This window comes from Perissodus microlepis, chromosome 11 (genome assembly GCF_051167445.1).
Source record: "Perissodus microlepis isolate ML-2025 ecotype Zambia chromosome 11, ASM5116744v1, whole genome shotgun sequence".
In the NCBI taxonomy this organism is placed as follows: domain Eukaryota; kingdom Metazoa; phylum Chordata; class Actinopteri; order Cichliformes; family Cichlidae; genus Perissodus; species Perissodus microlepis.
This window is the reverse complement of record NC_140471.1, coordinates 20,998,035-21,021,423: the sequence shown is the minus strand read 5'-3', so window position 1 is coordinate 21,021,423 and position 23,389 is coordinate 20,998,035. Positions and strand designations below refer to the sequence as shown.

The 23,389-nt window shown below is 41.2% G+C and overlaps 1 protein-coding gene across 1 annotated transcript; it reads right to left on the bottom strand.

Annotated features, from left to right (window-relative positions):
- Positions 1-88: 88 nt before the first annotated feature.
- On the bottom strand, positions 89-18,449 carry rundc3b (RUN domain containing 3b). Its single transcript, XM_084943265.1, has 11 exons — positions 18,230-18,449; positions 12,944-13,059; positions 11,031-11,164; positions 10,599-10,684; positions 10,393-10,482; positions 8,571-8,651; positions 7,061-7,235; positions 6,620-6,777; positions 5,060-5,206; positions 1,315-1,436; positions 89-1,228 (listed from the first exon to the last, which is right to left on the bottom strand). Exons 1-11 carry the CDS (start codon positions 18,322-18,324, stop codon positions 1,083-1,085), a joined length of 1,350 nt encoding a protein of 449 aa, XP_084799391.1. The 5' UTR covers positions 18,325-18,449; the 3' UTR covers positions 89-1,082.
- Between the last annotated feature and the right edge of the window lie 4,940 nt (positions 18,450-23,389).

The following is a 23,389-nucleotide window of genomic DNA, read 5'->3' as shown; positions in this document are numbered from 1 at the left end:
CTATATGAAAATGTGTCATTTTCTATACCTGATTACCTTTTCCTCACACCTGTTGCTGTTGACAAGAAACTCAAATGTCACCATCAAGTTGTCGGTGTTTCAGTGGAGTTTATTCAAATAAAGAATAACAAGGTAAATCCAGTAAAACATCTGCTGTATGTCTGTGCAAACGACCGCTGGAACGAGGTGAAGGCAAAAAGTAATGAGTTTAGTGTTGAGGTACACGGCTTAGTTACCAACAATACAAATTGTATTCATACTGAATCGCAACACAGACTTTAAACAATGATCTAGCCACGGTAACCAGCCATTACAGTGAAGTACTGCATTTTAATAATTAAAGGGAATAAAGCTCAACTTTAAAATAAAACCCAGAAATTTGGGGTGGTTATTACTCATAGTGATCCTTACCTGAGAACAAAACCACGTGATACTGCTTGATACACAACAGTGGCAACATAAGGCTGATGAAAAACTGAAGAAAAACATCTACACCCGACAACAAAGACTGCCTCATCCCAAACACTGATGATGTACTGAGACAAAACAGGCACATTAACCATCACAAATAGAAGAAAAGGGTGATTTATGGTGCCACCAACAGAACCAAAAATATGAATACATCCCTTTATCAACAGAAACTAATTCAGTGACACTCTGGTTTGTAGTATTTCATTTTTCCCCCTCAGACCTCTGACCTACAGTCAGCATTTTCAGTATGGTATAATCTCTAGAGCCTAAGAGAGGCGCAGCCTTTTCACTGCCCCCTCTGGGCTGTAAAGTGACATAATTCAGACTAATACTTCCTAAAATAGAAATCAACAATGCTCCACAGATGAAAACAAACAAACCTAAACACTGAACATATACTGATGAAGTTCCATTTGAAGATCCTCTGTCATTTCATCGGTGTGGAACATTATTAAGACGTCATTCAAACTGATGGAGCTGGTTAAGATCATGCTACACCAGATCCTCAAGTTCCACATACATAACATAAACCTCTACAAACAATTTCCAACACGCAGAAGGTTCCTGGATTATCTGGCCCTGGCCAAAAGGCGTTTTTAACTCTTCATTCCCTATGAAGGAGTGAAACCTGGGCTGCTGACCTCTGTTGTAGGACTGGCCAAACATTCATTCGACCTCAGGCTGGCCAGAGACTTGTAGCTGGTGACTGAGGTCAGGGAGCCACACAGACCTCTTAGAGAAGGAGTTTCTTCTTTGCCTGGATGACAAGACGTACAGTAAATGTTCACACCAGCGATGGAAAGCTTCGCAGACAGCAGTGCTTGCTACCAGGTGCAGACGTACCTTGGTGAGTCCACTTTGAGTTGGCCGACCTGGCCTCCAGACTCAGCGTGTGGGACGGTTCGAGAGAATTCTGGGAAATGCTCATGTCTGCAGAGAGCTGCTCCAGACTCTGGAAACTCTTCCTGCAATGAATGAACAAAGAACAAAGGCCACACAGTATAACTGGTGCTGATAGGAACAAAAAATCCATCAGTTGAATGAGTTTTTGATGGCAGTACTTCGAGTACATCATGAGACAAAAGCCATTTAAATACACTGTGTTGGTAATTTAGGGCAAGACAAAAGTTCGTGTACAAACTTAAAACGTAACAATGGACTCAAATTGTGTAAAGACAATGTTCTATATACAGTCACTGATACTTTATTAGGAACAGCTGTTCCCCTGTTCATTAATAATAATACAATAATAATTTCCCCTAGGGATCAATAAAGTATTCTGATACAAATACCCAAGTAGCCAATCACAAGTAAGCAACTCAGCAAATTTACCCATGGTCAAGATGACCTGTTGAAAGAGCAGAACGACCAGACTCCTTGAAGCTGATAGGAAGGCAACCGTAGCTCAAATAACCACTTGTTAGAACCAAGTTATGCAGAAGAGCATCCATGAACACTCAGCACATCAAACCTTGAAACACTTTGTTTCTGTTTCACTTCACTTCAGAGAACTTCAATCTATACACCTAAAAACCACAAACCAGGTGAGAAATTTGGGTGTAGTAATGGATGCAGACCTAAACTTAGAAAAACACATTAAGACAATAACAAAGTCAGCTTACTATCACCTCAATAATATATCAAGAATAAAAGATCTGATGTCTCAACAGGACCTGGAAAAACTAGTCCATGCATTCATCTTTAGTAGGCTTGATTACTGTAACAGCATCTTTACAGGTCTACCTAAAAAAATCAGTCAGACAACTACAGCTCATTCAGAACTCTGCTGCTCGAGTCCTCACTAAGACCAAAAAGTGGACCACATCAGTCCAGCTCTGAGGTCTTTACACTGGCTGCCTGTCCGTCAGAGGATAGACTTTAAAGTTCTGATGCTGGTCTATAAAGCTCTGAATGGTTAAGGACCAAAATACATCAGTGACCTCCTGACCCAGTATGAACCTTCCAGATCCCTCAGGTCATCTGGATCCAGTCTTTTATCAGTTCCCAGAGTCAGAACCAGACATGGAGAAGCTGCATTCAGCTTTTATGCTCCATATATCTGGAACAAACTCCCAGAAAGCCTCAGATCAGCTGAAACACTCAGTTTATTTAAATCCAGGTTGAAGACTCACCTGTTCTCAGCTGCATTTGAATAAAGCACCAAATCCACACTTTTAAGCTTAAATTTCAAAACTTACATTTTAACTACTGATTTTATCTACTGTTCTGATTTTACCTACTGTTTTTTGTTTTGTTTGTTTGTTTTAATCAATTTTAAATCATGCTTTTTATTTGTTTTTGTTTTTTAATGTCTCTGTAAAGCACTTTGAATCACCTTGTTGTTGAATTGTGCTATATAAATAAACTTGCCTTGCCTTCTTGCTTATTTTTAAAGTTCCTTGACCTGAATGATGTAAATGAGAGCACATATAATTAACTTGTTCCTTCGTGAGGACGGAGGCTCCACCTGCTGGCTGTTCAAACTTTTTTTTCAACTGAACCCAAAAGTTTGAATAATAAATATTTACCGTTTTGGTTTGCATACCACAGGGTATTGTACTATTGGCCTTGCAGACATCTGGATGCCTTTTTACATCGTGGGCCATATATATCCCACTTTGATCTTAAGTTGACGAAACCAGCAAAACTTGAATATCTGTAAAGTAGGGGTGCAACGATACTCGTATCGATATTGAACCGTTCGATACAGTGCTTTCGGTTCGGTATGCATATGTATCGGACAATACAAATTTTTAATTTATTTGATCAACTTTCCTTCTGACGATGCTGTCTGTGTTGAGCGCTCAGTGGATCTGCGCTCGACAGTGCAGCCTAGCCGGAGTAGTCGAACGCAGATTCACTGAGCGCAGGGCAAGCTAGCGAGACAGAAGTTAAGCTCTCCTTGCAACATGGCAAATTGAACCTCCCCCACCCTCATTCAGATGTGGCGTTTGGAACTATTTTGGTTTTCATGTGATGTATGACCCTGAAGGTAAGCGCGTCATGGACAAAAGTAAAACAGTATGTTGGATGTGCCACGCAATGCTCAATTACATTGGTGGGAACTAGTGTGTTAGCGCAGTTAGCGAGGTGTTGGCCGTCCAGCCCCACGCACGGGGCGATCCGCGGTAGCTTGTTAACTTGCCGTGTTGTGGCGTTAACGTCATTTCAACGAGATTAACGCTGACAGCACTAGTGGGAACACAACAAATATGACTGCACATTTACTCCGACATCATCCTAGTGCAAAGACAAGTGGAAGCAGACAAAAAAACAACAAGCACATATGTTACAAACTTTACCCGAGTCATTTAGACAGCCGTTAGCACATGATTCTCCTTATGGGGACCTGATATGTTTAATATGCTGCTGAGAATATAGCCCAGAAGAAGCGTATAGTATAGCTTTTATTTTGGTAAGAGCCATTTCTCTGTAATAAACTCTCTTTTCCAAAGATGAGTGATTCCTCAATCAGATATTTTTTTTTTTTTTTTATTACTTTTTTGTTTCAGCAACATTAAATTTAAAAACTGTACTTTTGAGTTAAAATATATATTTATAATTTTAATAAATGACAAATTAAAAAGGCATGAACATTTTTTTCTTGTATCGAAAAAATATCGAACCATGACACCAAAGTATCGAACCGAACCGTGAATTTTGTGTATTGCTGCACCCCTACTGTAAAGATGTTTAAATATTACAGCTGTCAGCGCAAAATTGGCAAATCCCCATTAACGAGTTAACGCAGATTAGTCCGTGTGGGGTTTACTCGGCATTAACGCGTTAATGCAGCTTAACGTCGTCATCATGACTAACACGATTAACAATTAACTCATCTGGAGAGCAGACTCTCTCAAAATCCCTGGAATGTCGCTGTCAACGCATTTCGGGCAGTTTGTCCGAAGTTTGTCCATTCTGCACTCCAGACGGGTTGAGAGAGTTAAAAGTTTTAATCGCGTTAATCATGATGACCACGTTAACGCGTTTAGCGTGCTGACAGCACTATGAAATATACATGTAATCCAAATGAATATAAAAAAAGTGCAATTTCAACTTCTTTTTCTGTTTTCCACATGATAAAGAAATTCTGCTGCTGTAGTAAATGAAAGAAATCTGTCAATATTAATAGATAAACATTTAAGTTAAGTTACAGAAAAGTTTCTAGTAGCTTTTTTTTTTTTTTTTATTTGGACCCATTGTAAAAAATAAAAAAAAAAAAAGCAGAATTTTTTTATAATTGATAGTACAAGAAGAGGACCTTTTCTGTCATTTAGTTATTTTTCTTTTACTTAATTACTTTGGTTATGTATGAATGGCAATGGGGGAGGGTTTTTTTGTAGGTAAAAGCTGTAAGAAAACTAAAAAATATATGTCCTCCTTCACGTTTTCCAAAGCCATCCAGTGAGCCTTGGAGGAGCCTTTGCTGGGCAAATTCTGGACCCTGGGCCTTATGTTTGACACCCTGCTTTGCAGTATATCTTGGTAACCATCAAAATAAAAGCAAATGTAGAAAACACTTCAAAATAACTGTCCAAATAAATGCTTGTAGGCTGAAGATTTTCTTTTACAAGGATTTTGTACATACTCCTCCCACTGTCCTGTAGTCTTCCTGTACAGCAGTGTATCCAAGGCAACAGCATTGGCATCCATGGCATCGGGAGATGGCCACTGATTGGTCAGATGAGCTGTTAACTCTTGTCTAGATCGCAAGTCGTTGTTTTTAAGCACTGTCCTGAAAACACGAGACAAAGTAAGTAATATTTATTCTAATGTCACAATCATCTTTAAAAAAAAAGTCTAAATAATTGAAATACTTCTTAAATCAATCTTGTGATACCTTTAACACCAACACTAAAAAGAAATGTAAATTAATCTTGCAGGAAACTGTACAATTTACAATCTTCACCACATCAGCCTAACATGTCAGCCTGCTTATATGTAATAATGCATGTCAATTTCGACCTGATCACGAAAACGACAGAAAGTTAAGAGATTATCGGTGCTGCTGTCCTTTCATTTCAAGAGGAACATAAACAAACAATAGTAAAGGAAATGAAACTAATCAATCAGTTGCCAGGATGTGGTGCAAGTGGAAAAGTCATTTTCTGGGGGCATCTGCAATCCCACAGGAAACGTTTTGACATATTTAGGCCTGGGCCACAGTACCGGCACACTGTCTCTACTAAAACCAGTTTCTTTGACAATGAAAGAAGAATGTTAGAGACTAATCTTTATGGGTGTTTTTTCTTCCAGATACAGTACTGTATAGTGTGTCCTTAAAAAATTAGGACAACAGAAGAAGAATCAGGATTTTTTTTAAACTAGAGAAGGAGCACTGGGAACAGCTACACAATAGCTTCCAGCAGGACACTGATGTGAATGTCTCTGACCAAACAAACAGAAACAGACTTCATGGGTGTCCACTAGGGGCCCACAATGTCCTCTAGAAGGCCCCATGTTCACTGCCCAGCATTTAGAGCCCAATTTGCTGTCACAGATAAGAGCAGGTTCCCCCTGAGCACCAGTGACAGACATGAAAGGTTCTGGAGAAGCCGTGGAGAACATTATGGTGCCTGTAACATCGTTCAGCATTGACCAGTTTGGTGGTGGGTCAGTTATGGTGTGGAGAGACATATCCATGGGTGGATGAACAGACCTCTACAGGCTAGGCAACAACACCCTAAATACCATTAGGTATCTTGAGGAAATCCTTGAACCCATTTTCAGACCCTTCGCTGATGCAGGGGGTCTTGGGTTCCTCCTGGTGCACGACATTGTAGGCTGGAGTGAAAGACCCAAAGACCATGACGCTTCTCTGCTCACGCCTATTGAGCTCCACGCAATTTTGTAATTAAACTGTCATTTCTGTTTTTTCTCATTAGCTCAGCTAATCTTTCCACATACCCACAGGCTACTGTCAGAGTGCCCCCAGTGGCACTCGGTTGGGAATCACTGTCTCAGAATATTAATGGAAAGCTGATGCCGTTTGACTGAAGCAGCGCTGACTGCAATAGATTCAGCAACAAACAAACCACCTGCAACTTTCAGGCTACTTGCTGTGTCTTGAATGTCAAACTCACAGTTGGAGCAACTGCAAACCTTTCCACCCAACACCGACAAAAAACACACACCAGAATGGACTCACAATTGGTCCTGTAGTTCCAATATGATATACTCAAGCTGTTCTTTCTCCAGTGTGTGGGAGAGGTGTGTGTCTGCCAGGCTCTGCTGAAGGGCTTTGCTTTGGGACACAGCTTCTGACAGCTGGGCTTCTCGTAGACGGACAAGCTCTTCCAGGTAGCCCTGAGGCAAACAAATACACATCAGGTTTATTAATCTGCTGCACATGCATCTGAATGGCCTGCTTTTCACTACAAACAAGAACCCTGAAGCAGGAACAACCACAGCAAGGAGCCACAATGAAGATATAAAATAAAGCTGAATATTTGTTTGTGTGAGAAAATAAAAACAAACCCAAATTCCTAATTATCATGCAAATACCAAGGAAAATGTCACACTGGCATTTACTGCCTTCCTGCACCGTCATTGGAAATTAACACTAATATGAAACTCCCACTGATGCTACCTTTTGTTCCAGTGCCATGCGATACTTCTGCTCGAAGCGTTTGCACTTGCTGACCAGGTTGCTCTGCTCAGTAAAGATGGAGGCAGCCGTGGCTGTTTTGTCAGGTGTGCTGCTCTCACTGCCGCTGCTCCCCAGAGTCCTCATCTCCTCCTCGTCACTGCTGATGCTGTCTGCGCTGCACAGGACAAAAGTGCGTACCCGATTAGTACACAGCTCGCATACAGTACCGTGCAAAAGTCTTGAGACACCTCTCATTTCTTCAGATTTTGTTATAAAAATGGGAAATGCATGCTGCAATTTATTGAAATGTACCACACCTGCTTTGCATAATTTCATCATTTACTGTCATATTCACACTAACCTTTATTTTCAGGTAGTAACAGGTCACGTCACTGTCAAGAATATAATATGTTATAAATTCCTGCAAAAGCAATACAATCTAAAGCCTAATGACAAGTGAGTTTAGCAAGATTTGTCGATACTGGTGACTAAATTGTGGTAAGACCACTTCCCTCATTATTCACCCTGCACACAAACCGTCTGTGCATTTAAACTGTTCAGGAATTCATGATACAATACAGGAAAATGTGTGCACTGTTTAGGGTTTCTCCACTAAAAAGCTTCAAGCCTTCACACCTCCTGCTTGTTGAGACGTGCTATGGTTGTGATATTCCCAGGAGCACGAATCCATCACTTCCTGTGCCCACTAGAGGGTGTTGGAAAACACTAATTATGAGAACACTGCTGTATACGGTGTTGAATCCACAATGAAAATATCATGTATACCAGATGTTTTTTTACACGATGCTGTTACCACTCGGTGGTGCCGTGAGGGTGACTCAGTACTAGCGCACAGATGTCTCCAGGTCTAAACTCTCAGCAAGCATGACTTCAATCTAAACTAAAAACATTTCAGCACAACTCAAGATCATTAGATTAAATTGACCAGTTGATCAGATTAAATCTCTGACAGTTGTTAAAGTACAACTGGCAAAAAAGGCACCAAAACTGAATCTTGAAACTAAAATGATTGACAAGGGCATGACTTCAAGGCAGTACAAGCATTTTGGAGCTATACATCCAAAGGTAAAGCCACTAGACAAAGACTCTTGGGCCTTATGTTCGACACCACTGATCTAATTCGATCTCTAGGAAGGGTTTATTCAAGTGTGACACTAAGAAACTGCAAGAATTGTGCAAAAATCACAACTTCCTGTCTGCTTATGGTAAAAATGTTTGTACATCTTAGGACAATACAGGATACAAAGTTTCATAAATACAGGTGAAATGCAGCACCGGGGCTACTTTGCATTTTATGGCTTTTGCATGGGGAGGTGTAGCGCCACATAAAAACTTTCAACAAATATCTTTTTTTACCACAAAGGATACGCATGCCACGTTTCATGAAGTTTCGAGCCTTTTAAGCTCAACACCATCAGTGCTCAGACACTAATAAAATACACACTACACCAGAGACGGACCGTGTGATGTGAATTATTTGATCTCATACCTCTGAGTGAACTTCAAGTAAGGCGTGTAGTCAATCACAGCAGGGCAGCTGCCATCCAGACCCTCACCTTTCAGACAGAAGCTTGAAACAGAACAAGATGAAACATTAAAGCTGGGTCTGTCTGTGACCGTTTGAAATGCAGCACATTCATTTAGATGGCATGTTAGTCAGAGCTTCAGTGTCCACCCTCATCTTCTCCTTCTTCTGACGTCTCTCAGCTTCCTGAGGATGAAGTGTTTCACAGCTCAACTTCTTTGCATCTGTCACCTGAACTGCACTCTTCAATCAGCAATCCCTTCATCAGGAGCAGATAACAGTTTATTCTCCAAAGCAGCTCTAATTTTATCAGAAATAATGAAGCCGAATTTAAAACGTTTGGCTTATGTAACTAATTTTCCATATAATGGTTTAATTTTGTTATAATTTTAAAAGAAAAACATAAATAATTTTTCAGAAGAAGCACTGCAAACAAAAACATTCACAGCATGCGGTATCATGTCACCGCAGTATTATTTACTCTAAAGTTTTGAGAGTAAATAATGAAACTCTTTCAGTTACGGTACTGTGCAAAACTCTTGAGCCACCCTTATTTCTTTATATTTTTTGCTTCAAAACAAAACAGACTTTCTTGTTATTTTTAAAGTCGTCTTGAGCAGTAGTTTTTCAGGCTTTCAGAAGGTCTATTCATGAGTGGTGGCTCAAAACTTTTGCACAGAACTGTACTTCTGCTTGATCCCTCTTGGCGTATGTAGGACAGTAGATCAGAACGCCACTGATGTTGTTGGTCTGTTGTCTTATACTCCATCACAAATGGCAGGTCGGCAAACACTCATATACAGGACAAATGAATCTAGTTCAGAACCAAATGAAACTGCTTGGAAATATTATGACTACATGGTCAGCAGTAACAATGGCCACAAAAAGCAGGAAAATATGTATATGTATACAACATTAACCAGGTTACTGATCTTAACATAACAGGGCCACTCATCCATGAAAGTGACCAATAAGATGATGATCTTTACCACCTAACAGGATGCAAGTGGTACGCAACATGCGTGGCAAATCCAACTAGCCCTCGAGCACAGTCTGGCTAAAGAGCCTTTAGGTCAGGGGTGTCAAACTCCAGTCCTCGAGGGCCGGTGTCCTGAAACTTTTAAATGTGTCCCCATTCAATAGAACTTGACCGCATGCTGAGGTAGCAACCCCCAACCATACTCAAGCAAATTTAAGTAAATGTAAATGTTTGGAAAAATTAACTTCCATAGAGTCTTGCTAATGACCTAATTTTATTCAGGTGTGTTGCAGCAGGGACACATGGAAAAGTTTCAGGACATCGGCCCTCGAGGACTGGAGTTTGAGACCCGTTCTTTAGGTGATCACTGTGTATGAGTTTGATTAAATTAAGACGAATACCGTAGGAGGAAGAGCGATTTATGTGAACTGTGGACAGACGGACAGCAAAGACTTGACCTTGGCGTAACTTCACTGCTCCTTTGGTCCGATGACTCGTTAAATATATGAAAATGTGTTTTCTAATAGAAAACAGAAACACGAAGCCTTCGATCTGACCACAGCTGTAGCTGCAGGTGGCCACCTACATTTCCAATACTTTAACATTCCCACACTCACTGGTAAAATGTTTCATACATTTATAGATATAATTTAGGATGATCCTATTTTTCAAAATGCAAAAATAAATAAACTAATAAAAACCCTTCAGGATATGTGTCAAACTGCAACAAATCCACTGTACTGATTATTTTAGTAGTTTTGAGTTTTCTGGCAACATGTTTCTTTTTCAGAACATCTGGACGAGTACCTGAAGTCGATGGTGTTGAGTCCGATGAGCGTGTCGGCTAACAGCCCAGCTTCCTCTCCCAGCATGATCGCTCCGTCCTCATAAAACCTCCTGCGGCCAACACACATCAGTAAGACTCACTGTGTATTTGAAAGTGGAGTAGTGAGCAAAGACTGAGGGCGTAGGTTATAGCTTTCATTAACACAATTATAACTGTTTGTTTAGACCTGCTGGCTCTGAAGTCCCTCAGTGCAAATGTGATGTACTCTGAAAGTCTTTTCTCCATCAAGACGACTCTGATCCACGCCCTGCCCTGCAGAGACAAACAGGTGACATGCAGCTGTTAGTGGAAGCTTCTGATATTTGAATTGAAAAACCAGCTACACGTCTAAATGTGCCTGTAAAACACGTGGCCATTAACCATGCGGCTGTTTGCTCTCCATCACAAGTTTGCCCTTTGTTCTTTTCCCAAGAGGACAATGGAAAGCAGAGCAAATGATGACGCACTGATTCTGCACTGTGTGCTGCAGGTCTGGATACTTTGACTTCTATCCTGCAGTTTTCCTAAATCAAATATGTTGTTCAATAAAAATGATCATTTTCTGAAAAATAGAGCTTCAGAATAATCAAATCAGATCAATAGTCAGTTTTATAATTACCTTCGCTCTAGATGATCGCACATTTTCCATGCTCTCAATGCTTCGGATGCAGTTATGAGGTACTTTACTGCAGGCAGCTTTTATGTAATCCCAGAAACTCCGAGGAGTCTCGTAGCCGAACCAAGACATCTGACCTGAGAGGAAAAAAAGAAAAGAAAAAGAAAGAAACAAGCATTTGTATGAGCATGCATGTGCATTCATACTGAATGACCACCACAGTCAAAAGGGTATAGTAATGAAGAAGGCCCAGAGCGCATCTTCCCCGGCCAAAAATGAGACCCCATCATCGAAAAGAAGTCGCCCAGTAGACAACGTCGCCTGCCAGCAAAGACTTTACCGACATGCTGGAGTCAATCGATAAGCGGTTGTCCAGCTTCGATGCGAGGCTGTCCCTGGTGGAGATTTGACACCGTGAATTTAAATCCCTGAGAGAATCCCTGAGTTCACCCAGCAGCAGGTGGAAATGCTCGCTGCTGAAAACGGCACGCTACGGGACTCAGTCAAGTCTCTTACCGAAAATGTGGCCCAGCTTAACATAGAAAATAAAAAAAATAAAAGAGACTGTTATTGATCTACAAGCCCGTAGCATGAGAGATAACCTTGTGTTTTCTAGTATCCCAGAATCTGCTGGAGAGGACCCGGAAGCAACGGTGAAAAGCTTCATTAAAACCCACCTGAAGCTGCCGGAGGACACCGTGAAGAACATCACCTTCGAAAGAGTCCATCGTATCAGGGCTAAGAGGTCGGGGCCGGGAGTCCACGCCCTATTGTGGCCAAATTCTGCCATTTCAAGCAGAGGGAGCAGGTGAAGAGTCACAGCAGGGAGCTGAAAGGACTTCAACGTAAACGACCTAGGTTTGTTGGTATGCTGTCACTGCCAGAGACCGGCTCCACGTGGACGGACAGATCCCGGCACCACTCTGTGGCTGTATCAACTTCACTCCAGATAACAGCCTGCTGCATTTTTTTCCTTTCTCCTTCTCTTGCATAACTAATCTGTTTCAGTTATTAATATTAATTTGCTAATTCAATGTGATGTCACAGCAGATAAAACGCCATAATTCTCCGTTAATGCATTAATTACAATGTTTTCTTTTTTCTTCTCTTTCTTTCTTTTTCATCCCTCCCACCCTTTTCCTTGGTGTTCTTCCTTCTCCTTTCTTTCACTGCATCGATCACCTGTTTCCCTGCATAGTCACAAACAACACTCTCTATTTCTACTCATTCACACAGCACAATCACGCACACACACGCGCTCTACGGCAGCACATCCACAACAGCCTCACAGCGCACACAGACATATAGGACACATATTAGTGAATATGCACACTCATAGTCAAACTTACGGAGCATCTCGCCACACACTTTTCTTCTTTCTATTTACAAACCAGTGACGTATTTCCGTTTTCCTCACCCTCATCCATGAATCTTCTCTGAGGTTCTCCTCTTTTCCTCCTGCCTGGCAGCTCCATCTTCAACTTTGTACCCACTATCCCCCCACTGCACACGTCCAAACCATCTCAGCCTGGCCTCTCTCACTCTCTCCACCTGAACTCTCTGATGTCTTCATCTCTAATCTTGTATATCCTCCAGCTTAGCCTCCTGTCTTTTTTGTTAGGGCATCACAGTAGGTCTCATGTGACATCCTGATATGATGCACGTCTTGGAGATGGCACCGCTAACAAAAAGCAGCCCAAATACTGTTGATATTTGATACTCACCTGGTAAATTAAAACTGAGTTGCTCACATCTAAACAAACCTGAATGTATATTTGCAGATTGAAGCACACAAGAGGTTGAGGTATCCTCCGCTGCACATCATATATCTCTCCCATCAGCTCATCAAATAAAGGCAAAATTACATTTAATTCTGCTAATGTGTGCAGGCTTTTACAGCTGCGCCGCTCTGTTACCTTTGAGTCGATGGCTGAGGATGTGCTCCAGGATGGAAACAAAGTTAATGAACTCTGGAGATGAGTCATCTATGGTCTCGAAACAGGAGTGGTCCAGCAGAGTCTTCACTGAAAACCTGAACATAAAAAGCAGATACACAGGTATCAAAATCAGTCACTGGGTCTGTGTTTTAAAGGGACACTGCACCAATATTGCCTGTATAAACAGACCCAGCTCCAGAAGGAGAGCTACGTGACTGTAAATATAGAGGAAAGGCTTGCATTGAAAAGTCCAGGAAGAGTCTTTGAAGGTAAAGTTCACTTACCAGATGGAGGAGAACGATAGCTGCTTTATGTCTCACTTGTTTTTTGAAGCTTAAACAACTAAGTGCTTAAAGTTAGGATGTGTCAGTCTCTGCTTTTTACCACTGAGGTTTACACGTGAGACATGAATTCCCACTTTTCCACACCGACATCCAAACAGCCACAGTGGCAAAACACTTTTCTTGTTGCCATCTGACGCGAGCCGAACGCCGTCCAAGACGAGGATAAACGCCGACAGACGAGGCGTCTGCAATGATCTAGTCCAGAGCTCGGGACTTGTTAACACAGTATCTCAAAAGCCCACGAGAACAAACAAATCGTAATTAACCACCACACATTAACCGCCACACTTAACATTTGCCAATTACAAGGCAGAGAAAATAAACACATGGCCTCAGTACGTGTAACGAGGCCTTTGATTAATCTCCTCTGATGAAACCATCCATGATGTGCAGCCCACTATGACAGTCTACCGACTCTGCCTAATTTCATTGCAACTGATTATGCAGGAAGGAAAGTTAATAGAGAAAGACGCGATGTGTCACTGTGTGTGTGCTTTATGAAACTGGCCGGTGTGTGTGTGTGTAATCTAACTTCATATCGCACCCTGCCTCTCTTTCTCCCTGCCGTTGCTTAGCAGCAGGGTGATCACCAAGTGTGAAAGCGGGTTAAAAATTGACGGATTTCCAGCAGTAAAAGCCTTAAATTAATCACACATCACATACTTTAACTTACAGACACCATGGGGGGGAAAAAATAAATAAATTAACAGCCCAGCTCAAGAAAGGCCAGACACAATTTCCTCTCTGTGCAGCGCTTATCCTGTCAGGTGTAACTACCACCTGAAAAAACTTTTAACGTAGACTTCCAGTCAGCGTGACAACAGCAGAAAATCAAAATGTTCACACACACACACACACACACACACACACACACACACACACACACACACACACAGGTGTTTAAACTTTAACTGACATGTCGCTGAAGTCAGTCACACGGTATTGATGCTAAACTAGATGCAGTCGCGAGACTCTTGTTTCTAGGCGACTTACAACAATAACCCATGTCGACTGTATTTTGTTGCCAATCTTTGTGACTTAGAAAAGTTTCTCATGATGTGACAGCTCATTAATTATCACTTCTTCTATAATGATCAGAAAGTGCACATTTTAACTGGTGCCATGAGACTGACTTTGATGACGAGTCAAATCGCTGCTGTTAAACGTGAACATCTGAGTACACTCCGTGATTCGCTAACTGTGTACAATAACTTTTATCAGCAATAACTTAATAATCACTTTCTGAATGATGTTGTCCGTGTCTCACAGAAGATTTTTGGCCCAGGCTTCCTTACTACGTTGCTTTGCTTCACTGAGGTTTTCATTTATGCACAGCTCTCTTAAGGTCCCACCACAGCATTTCAGTCACGTTGAAATCTGAACTTTCACTGGGTCATTTCAGCACCTTGATTCTTTTCTTTTTCAGCCATTCTGTTGCAGATTTGCTGCTGTGATTAGGATCACAGGAGCCAGTTTTGACTTAAACTGTTGGACGGATGGCCTGACATTTGACTAGAGAATACTTTGGTATGGAGAGGAGTTTGTGGTCATGTCAAAGACTGCAAGGAGCTCAGGTACTGTGGCTGCAAAACAAGCCCAAACCATCACCCCTTTACCACTGTGCTTCACAGTTGTTATGACGCGAATCCAAAAATGCTAAAAAAAAAATAAAAATCCACTCCACAGGACATTTTATCCAGAAGTCTTGTGGGTTGCTGGCTTTTCTAAACAAGCTATACTTGCTCAATCTTTTTCTAATTGCATTGTCGTGAAGTTAACAAGCTTACAGTAGAGTCAGAGAATTAACTGGGACATTGACTCCTGGGACGATTGAGTTTTGAGTTATTGCACTAACACACCTAAATGCTCCAGACCAGCAAACTGCCAGAACATCTGCTTTCACAGAGATCCTCACACTTCCTAATTATCAGCTAATCAAGTAAATTTGATTATCAGCACCTGGCTGTTACTTACCCTCTTAATTCATAGCGGTGTACTTAATATTTCACATGACTGTAAATCAAGCGTTCATCTTCATTCAGGAAACCGCGTGGTCAGATACATGACTTCTCAGAAAGCACAGCTTCATCTCTTTTTGCTGAGCTTTCTGTAGTTTGTAGAAGCACAATTATTTCTGATTCTGATTCTCTATAACAGTATGCAAACACCGCCGTCTTGTTTGTTCACCATTTTAACAGCGTTTCCAGGCCCCTAGAATGCAAACCTGCTTGTTTGCCACTCTTTTACAATGACTCTGTGCACATGTGTTTAAAGCAAAAAATTATAAAGATATCAACCATGCAGAGTCTCTGGCAAGCCCACAGTGCATCCTTACACATCATTTGGGAACAGGGATCATTTTAATTTTTTCCCCATTTCTGTTTTAAGCTGGCAGCACAGTGATTAGTACTAGCACCTCAGAGCAGGACCCTCTTGCTCTGAGGTGCTAGTACTTTAAACCCACCGGCTGGCTGGTGCCTTTCTGTGTGGAGTTTGCATTTTCTCCCCATGCCTCTCTCTGGCTTCATCTCCCAGTCCAAAGACATGCAGAAAAGATTCATTCAATGCAACTTTATTTATATATCACCAAATCACAACAACAGACACCTCAAAGTGCTTATAATGTAATGTGGAGACGCTCCAACAATAGAGAGTAACCCCAACAATCAAATGACCCCTTTTGAGTAAGCGCTTGGCAACAGTGGGAAGGAAAGTCTTGATGCATGCTCAATCATCAAGGTAAGAAAATCCCAAAAGGTTGATTCTGTTCATCTGGACGCAGCGTTTTTTAGTGGGACAAACATTTTGTCACTCATCCAAGTGACTTCTTCAGTCTCAGCTGAATCTTATAAACAGGACATTTGCACAATGACTGAAACTAGCATCACCGAAGGAACAATGGGCTGGGAGGTCAGTTCGTTGATCATTAATATGCAAATTGTCATGACTGTTGATCAACAACCACTGATCGAAAGACCATTGATCATTAATCAATGGTCTTTCCCCATCCTGTTTATAAGGTTGGGGAAAGACTTCTTCAGTCTCTTGGATGAGTGACGAAACGTTTCTCCCACTGAAAACGCTACGCCCAGATCAATGGAATCAACCTTTTAGGAGTGGGAAGGAAAAACTCCCTTTTAACAGGAAGAAACCTCCAGCAGAAGCAGACTCAGGGAGGGACGGTGAGGTAGGAATGTTTATCTGTGTCTATGTGTTAGCCCTGCGACAGACTGCCAAACCGTCCAGGGTGAAGACCCCCTCTCACCCTATAACAACTGGCATATGCTCAACCCACCGATGACCCTGACTTGGATAAGCATGAGAAAATGAATGGATGGATTCTGCTGTAAGTACTTACAACGATGAGTCTGTGTTTTAACTATACTGGTAAGTGTGACAGGTAAAACTCGGGTGACAGCATAAACAAATATAAAGCTGGCTTTTACGGTCTCAGGGCAAACACTGAAGCCAGCAGGCTGTCGGTGATCTCTGTTTACTTCCCTTTATTTGCTGTGACCCTCACCGTTTACTCATCTACTGCAGCGGGAGAAAAAAAAGAGAGACTGCTGAGTAATTTGTTATCATGTTGAAGACAGCAGAGCATCTAAAACAGAGAGATTTCACAGATTTATCTGTACATGCATAGCATTTTTACATTACTACATTTACTGGGTTTATATAGATATATTTATCTAAATCTATATAATTTTAAGAGTACAGTTCATTAGTCTGCCATCTTCCTTTCATGATTTGATCGTTTTGTCAGAAAAATGGAAAAAGCAACAACAAGCCCAATTTCAAATTGCTCATTTTCTGCAAAACAGCAGTCACTATAAAGCCAAATCCCTGTATCGTTTCTACTTAAAAACCCAGGATTAATCCATTATTGGCATCTTTTGTTCAGGATTTCTCTGTTTTCTCTCCTCTCTTTGTGCCAATCAGTGAGATAATGGCTGTTGCGGAGGCAGGAAGAGCTGGGAAAGTATGAGCACCTGTGTCCAATTACCTTCCTTTCAAGTGACCAATATCAGAAAGCCTCCTGAAGCTTCAAAACACTGTTAGTCATTTTATAACTGGATTTGTTCGCCAGCTCTCAAAACAAGGCTGAGCTGATAGCATTTTTATCAGTTTGTTTTCGGAGTCGTTACGCTCCCTTGGTGCCAAAATACAGACACCTCCACATCTTCTCTTCCCTCTGCCTCAAAAACACCACAGGGACTATCAGTCGGTAACTGACATCTGCCAGCAAAACCAAAAAAGCACCACAAATCAATACATGTAGCAGGGTGTTTTTCACTACAGCTGGAAGAGACGGGAGGAGAACCTGACCGGTGACATGTGTGCACACCTCGGCATCGATATCCCCCCTCCCCATGTTTTGAGGGAATTGGTTTTATGTGTAGGAGTTTCAACTGTTTTGAAAATGCTGCTAAATAAAATATATGGGAAGGTTCATTTGTGTGTATAGGGGGTAACAAAAATCCAAAGAAAACTAAAGTTTTTCTGTTTGTGTATTTCTAGATTTCTGGCTTTAACTCTCCACTGGTGTGAGCTGAAATGTGGTGGCATGAATGTTTTAAGGAAGGGTTGTAAAGCTGGGGTGGGTGGGCGAATGAGGAAAAATTTAATTATCCTGCTGTGCAAAATAAGCATCATCATAACAGATCTGAGATCATCTCTGTTTTTAAACCCACCCAGCAGACAGTCAGTGACTTTCCCTCCCCTCAGCTCTGTATGCACATTAGCTCATAGTTTAACGGAAGGATGGAGCAGGGCTGTAATCCTGCAACCTTAAAGCCAACCTTTAATAAATGCATGCACCTGACTCTGAAATTAAATTATCTGCCGTCATGAATTCAGCTGCAGACTCTGTTTCGTCCTCCCTGTCGTTAAAGCACTGAAGAGCATGAGGAGTCCCCACCTGCACACGGTCAGCAGGTTTTTCCTCTCCACCACGGCACTCCTGCCTGCAACGCGCTTGCGGACGGGATGGAGACCCACGCCGAGCGACGCCATCCCCGGGCTTGAGTCTGTGGCTGGTCCCCGTGAGCTGTCCACGGCTCCGGTGCGCCAGGGAACGACCAGCTGTCTACGTCCGTCTGTCTGTGAGGGGTACAGAGGATGCTCCACTGAAGGAGGGGCCCGAAAACTGTGATAAGTCACGCTAGGGTCTTCCTGTTGCAACTTTCAAAATAAGAGCTTGTGCAACCGACCAGAAAATCACAAATATTTAACACAGTTCTCTATTTATACTTAATTATATTATATTATATTATATTATATTATATTATATTATATTATATTATATTATATTATATTATATTATATTATATTAAGTACTGTGCAAAAATCTCGAGCCACCCTATAAAAAACTATTTTATAGTTGTCAAACTGTGTTATCGTTAAAAAAAAATTTTAATGGATTAAACTAAAGAAATGTAAATAAACGAGTTTTTGTGACAGGCTGCTAGTAACAGTGCCTAAAGATACGATTTATAATTGATTATTTTCTAAGCTGTTACCTGTAAACACAACACTGGTTCATCCCTTGAGTTACATGTCTTTGTAATTCTTGCGTTATTCATTGGTCAATGTGAAGTGCTTTAAGAAACAAAAACCAATCCAGTGAAAATGGTCAGCATCCATGTGTTCTTCTTCTTTCTTCTTCTCGGTTTAGGTACAAAGGATGGACCGAGACAGAGTGGGGGGAAAAAAACAGCTGAAAAACCCTGAAATAACTTCAGGAAGCCTATTAGTCAAGCCCACCTTAAAATTACAAGAAGCTCTGACTCCTCCTTTATTATTAAATATAATAAAGGAAATGTGTTATTATAATTAAGACAGAGCTATAAATTATTATGTGGAAAAGATATAAACCCTAAAGTATAACCAAATAATAAAAAAAAAATTCTTTTTCATCTCTGGTCATACTGGCTGCACATAAATAAAAGAGTTGTTTGTTTGTTATAATAAAGATTTCCTTTCAAAATCCCATCGCCTGACCTCTGTGTGATGAGTTTCTGTGTAACATCCGACCAGATGATAGACTGAGCTTTTGTGTGAGTAACAGGGATTTCATACCATAATCCTGAACGGTATTACTACAGTGTTTTTATATTTAACATCTTAAAACTCACATGTGCTTCTGTTCATGTTTCCTGCTGTCTCTTATAATGATCTCTTTCACTTGCGTCGAAGGGGGGAGGGCGCCCTCTAGTGGTTTTGAATGAAAACAGCAGACTCTTCCTTTTCACCAAAATCCCATCCACGCGCTCTTCTTCGTTTTTCTCCTCTGTTTCATTTTATTCCACTTTCTAAATAGCAGAGTTGAAGGAATGAGTTGTAAAAAGGGTAAATAAAGACCACAGATGCATGATGGGTTAGTCCTTTGGGTCTGGACCTCTCAAGACCTGCTTACAATGACACTTTCCATACCAAGGGTTTTTTTTGGATGCGCTTTGTTTAAGGGGGTTTTAGCGTTCGCACTTCACAGAGAAACATTTTACATTTCACTTACAACACTAAATGACGGTTCAGATAAAGGACAAAGCCCCTATAATTAGTAAACCAGTTGGTCGGGACCTTTTGGACTGGTCACACAGCTCAGCAGCTGGCTGCCTTTGACATACTTCAAATATCACGGAGTTCTTTCCTTTTAAATCTAAAGTGTGTTCGTGTGTTTATTTTAAGCTGTTTTTTTTGGGGGGGGGGGGGTATTTTTTTAAATCACTGGTGTCTTAGTGAATGACAAAACTTATCTGGACAGTAGATGCTGCTGCTTTCTCATAAGCCTACCATAAAGCATGTTTTTAAGAATACTTTTACTTTCCATACTTTTAAGAAAATCCTAAACAGTAAAACAGTAAAAACTGCCTTTTAAAACACTTTAAAACAACTCAATAGGCTTTCTCATCGATTGTGCTTATTAACATTCTGTTTGATTGTGGAAAAGTTCAGTTTAACTAAGCTTTTTGCTATGTATGACTTGTGAACCATTTATTTTTTAGGATCCCTGAGCTAATTGCCATCATAATATGATGAGTAATTGCAATGAGTAAACATCAGGAACAATATTTCATGGACTTCCAAACAAGTCCACTTATAGGTTGTCAGCTTAATTTGCCTCAGGAAGTAAAGGTGCTGTGGATAAACCAATGTGAACCTTTATTCAGGAGTCAAAAGAGCAAGGTCCACGAGAGAACAAAACAAAACACTTAGACAAGGAAAACACACAAAAAAACTCAAGACAGGGACTGAGGGATACACAGGAAACACATGAAGGTAATCAGGGTAGTTGACACAGCAGGGTAACAAGACACACCTGAAAGTAACAAGGTGAGGACACAGGCAAAACTAAGGAGAAAACAGAGGCTAACATAGTAAAATAGACACACACAGAAACAAAGACTGGACTCAGCTGCAGCTTTACAGATTTTATCCTAAAAGTGTAGCGAGTATTGAATGAGTAGATAAGACCTTATTTGTCTGGTCCTCATGCAGGTGATCCAGAGAGGCAGCTGGCAGGCAGACAGGATTCCAGGAAGATGGAGTGGGCAGGTGAGCTACAGGTACATGTTTTTCCTTACAGGTGGAGTAACCAGCTGGGAGGATTGGTTAAACTGAACTGAAAGTCTCCATTGATCATTTTAAAGCAAAGGCAGTCCAAAGAAGCAGGGCAGTTCTGCAGGCTTTAAGTGGATCACTGTTGAACAGATTTAATATGATAATTATTATTTTGAGAGGCCTACAAGCCGGTCCTTAAATACAATGATACGCTGCCAAAAGTATTCACTCATCTGCCTTCACATGCATATGAACATGAGTGACATCGCATTCTTAACCCATAGTTATTATGATTTCAGCCCACCCTTTGTCAGTATAACAGCTTCAGCTCTACTGAGAAGGCTTTCCACAGGTTTAGGAGTGTGTTTAGGGGAATTTTTGACCAGTGCATTTGTGAGGTTGGACGAGAAGTCAAGCTTTTCCACATCTTTACGAACCTTGCTTTGGTCACAGGTTACAGTCATGCTGGAACAGGGAGGGGCCATCCCCAAACTGTTGCCACAAAGTTGGAAGCATGAAATTGTCCAAAATGTGTTGGTATGCTGAAGCATTAAGTTCCTTTCACTGGAACAAAGGGACCAAACAGAACTCGTGGAAACTGCCAAACCCATCCATCAGACTGCCAGATGCAGAAGCATGAACACCTCTCCACTGCTCTTGAGTCCAGTGGCGGTATGCTCTACTTCACTCAACATTTTGCATTGCGCTTAGTGATGTAAGGGTTGGATGCAGCTCCTCGGCCTTGGAAACCCATTCCTGAAGCTCTCTACACACTGTTCTTGAGTTAACCTGAAAGCCACGTGAGCTTTGGAGGTCTGTAGCAACAGACCTCTGTCCCCTGTGCACCTCAGCATCCTCTGACCCTGCACTGTGATTTTATGTGGTCTACCATTTCCTTAGCTGAGTTGCTGCCATTCCCAATCACTTCCACTTTGTTATAATACCACTAACAGTTGACTGTGGAATATTTAGTAGTGAGGAAATTTCATGCCATGTCTTGTTGCACAGGTGGCATCCTGTCACGGCACCACACTGGAATTCACTGAGCACCTGAAAGCAACTGTAGAAATGCTTAGCTGATTTAGAGTTTAGAAATGTGTTAACATAGAATCTAGAATTATTGTAGAGACACTGACACTGCCCTCAATGTAATAAAGGCCTGATTGTGTCATGAACTTAGGAGTAGAGTATAGGAGACCCTCCCTAGTTGAACTGTGAAAGTAAAACAGAGAGGAGTTAATGCTGAGTGGAAATTCCCCAGAGAATGTTTGGGTGGGGGTCTCAACATTTGTAACTGGATAACTGTGGTCTGGAAGGGAGATGGGTTTTTATGACCTCTAGGGAGTCACCTACACCCACAGTGTTTTAACTGTCACGCACACACATCCACACGCACACTCACTCATGTGCGCTCACATAGGCATTCATGTGCTCGTGCACATAGACACAGACAGAGTGTGCAGCACACCGTGGGGGGTTTTATGATAGGGTCGCCCCTACAAAACTGTGTTTCACAGACAAAGGAGTGAAGATTTTGCAGAGGGGCACTGGCCTGGCAAGTCTTCCCTTCTAGAAGATGCATGCTTAAATGAGGATAAATGAAGATGAGTAAAAGATGAGTAAAGATGAATAAAGTTTTGTGAAATAACTACTGAGTTCCGGTGCCGTCTCTGGATGCCTCGACGAATAAAAGAACCGGGGTAAAACTGATTTCGCAACACAACCCACTCTTCCACAGATTGTTGTAGAAGTCTGCATGCCTCGGTGCTTGATTTTATACACCTGTGACCTTGGAAGTGAACCGAACGGATTTGCAAGTGAATACTTTTGGCAATATAGTGTAGCATTAGCTGAGGCCTGATAGGACTATGAAAGGGATATAAACCAATGCAAGGAATCACACATAAGTAAGAAGCTCTAAAGACCCCCCCACCCCCAAGCTAGGTACAATAATGAAACCCATTGAAAAATCCAAATATGGAAGAAGAATACCAAATGTACCAAAGCTACTTCTATGACCTCACTCTCTTATTCCACGTGAAATAAAATTTGCCTACCAAGCATCATTTCAGTTCCTCAGTTACACAAGCGATTCTTTTTTCTCTGGTTGTGAGATATTAAAATGTGAATAAAACTTGGTGGGCAGGGGTTTAACAAATACGTCATCAGTGTCTTTGTGGTTTTAGCTTCAGACCATTAACCTCTGCAAAGCAAGCATCTGCACTTTTTAAACATGTGAACTGAAACTCTGATGAACCACAAAGCTGATAATTGTCACGTTATCAGGAAAGAGCAGATCGTGCCTTAAAAGGATACAATGTGACACTGTTGTAAACATGACCCTCATGCCTCATACCTGCACTGCTGCTAAGATAAATGAATTCTCCATCTCTGATGTAAAATTTTACTGACGCGATTACAAATTAAACATTGGTAAAACCACAAGTTTGAGTTTACCATTGTTTAGTTTATTGTTCACAATAAATTCTATTCCTTTGGTATATTTTGTATTTTCTTG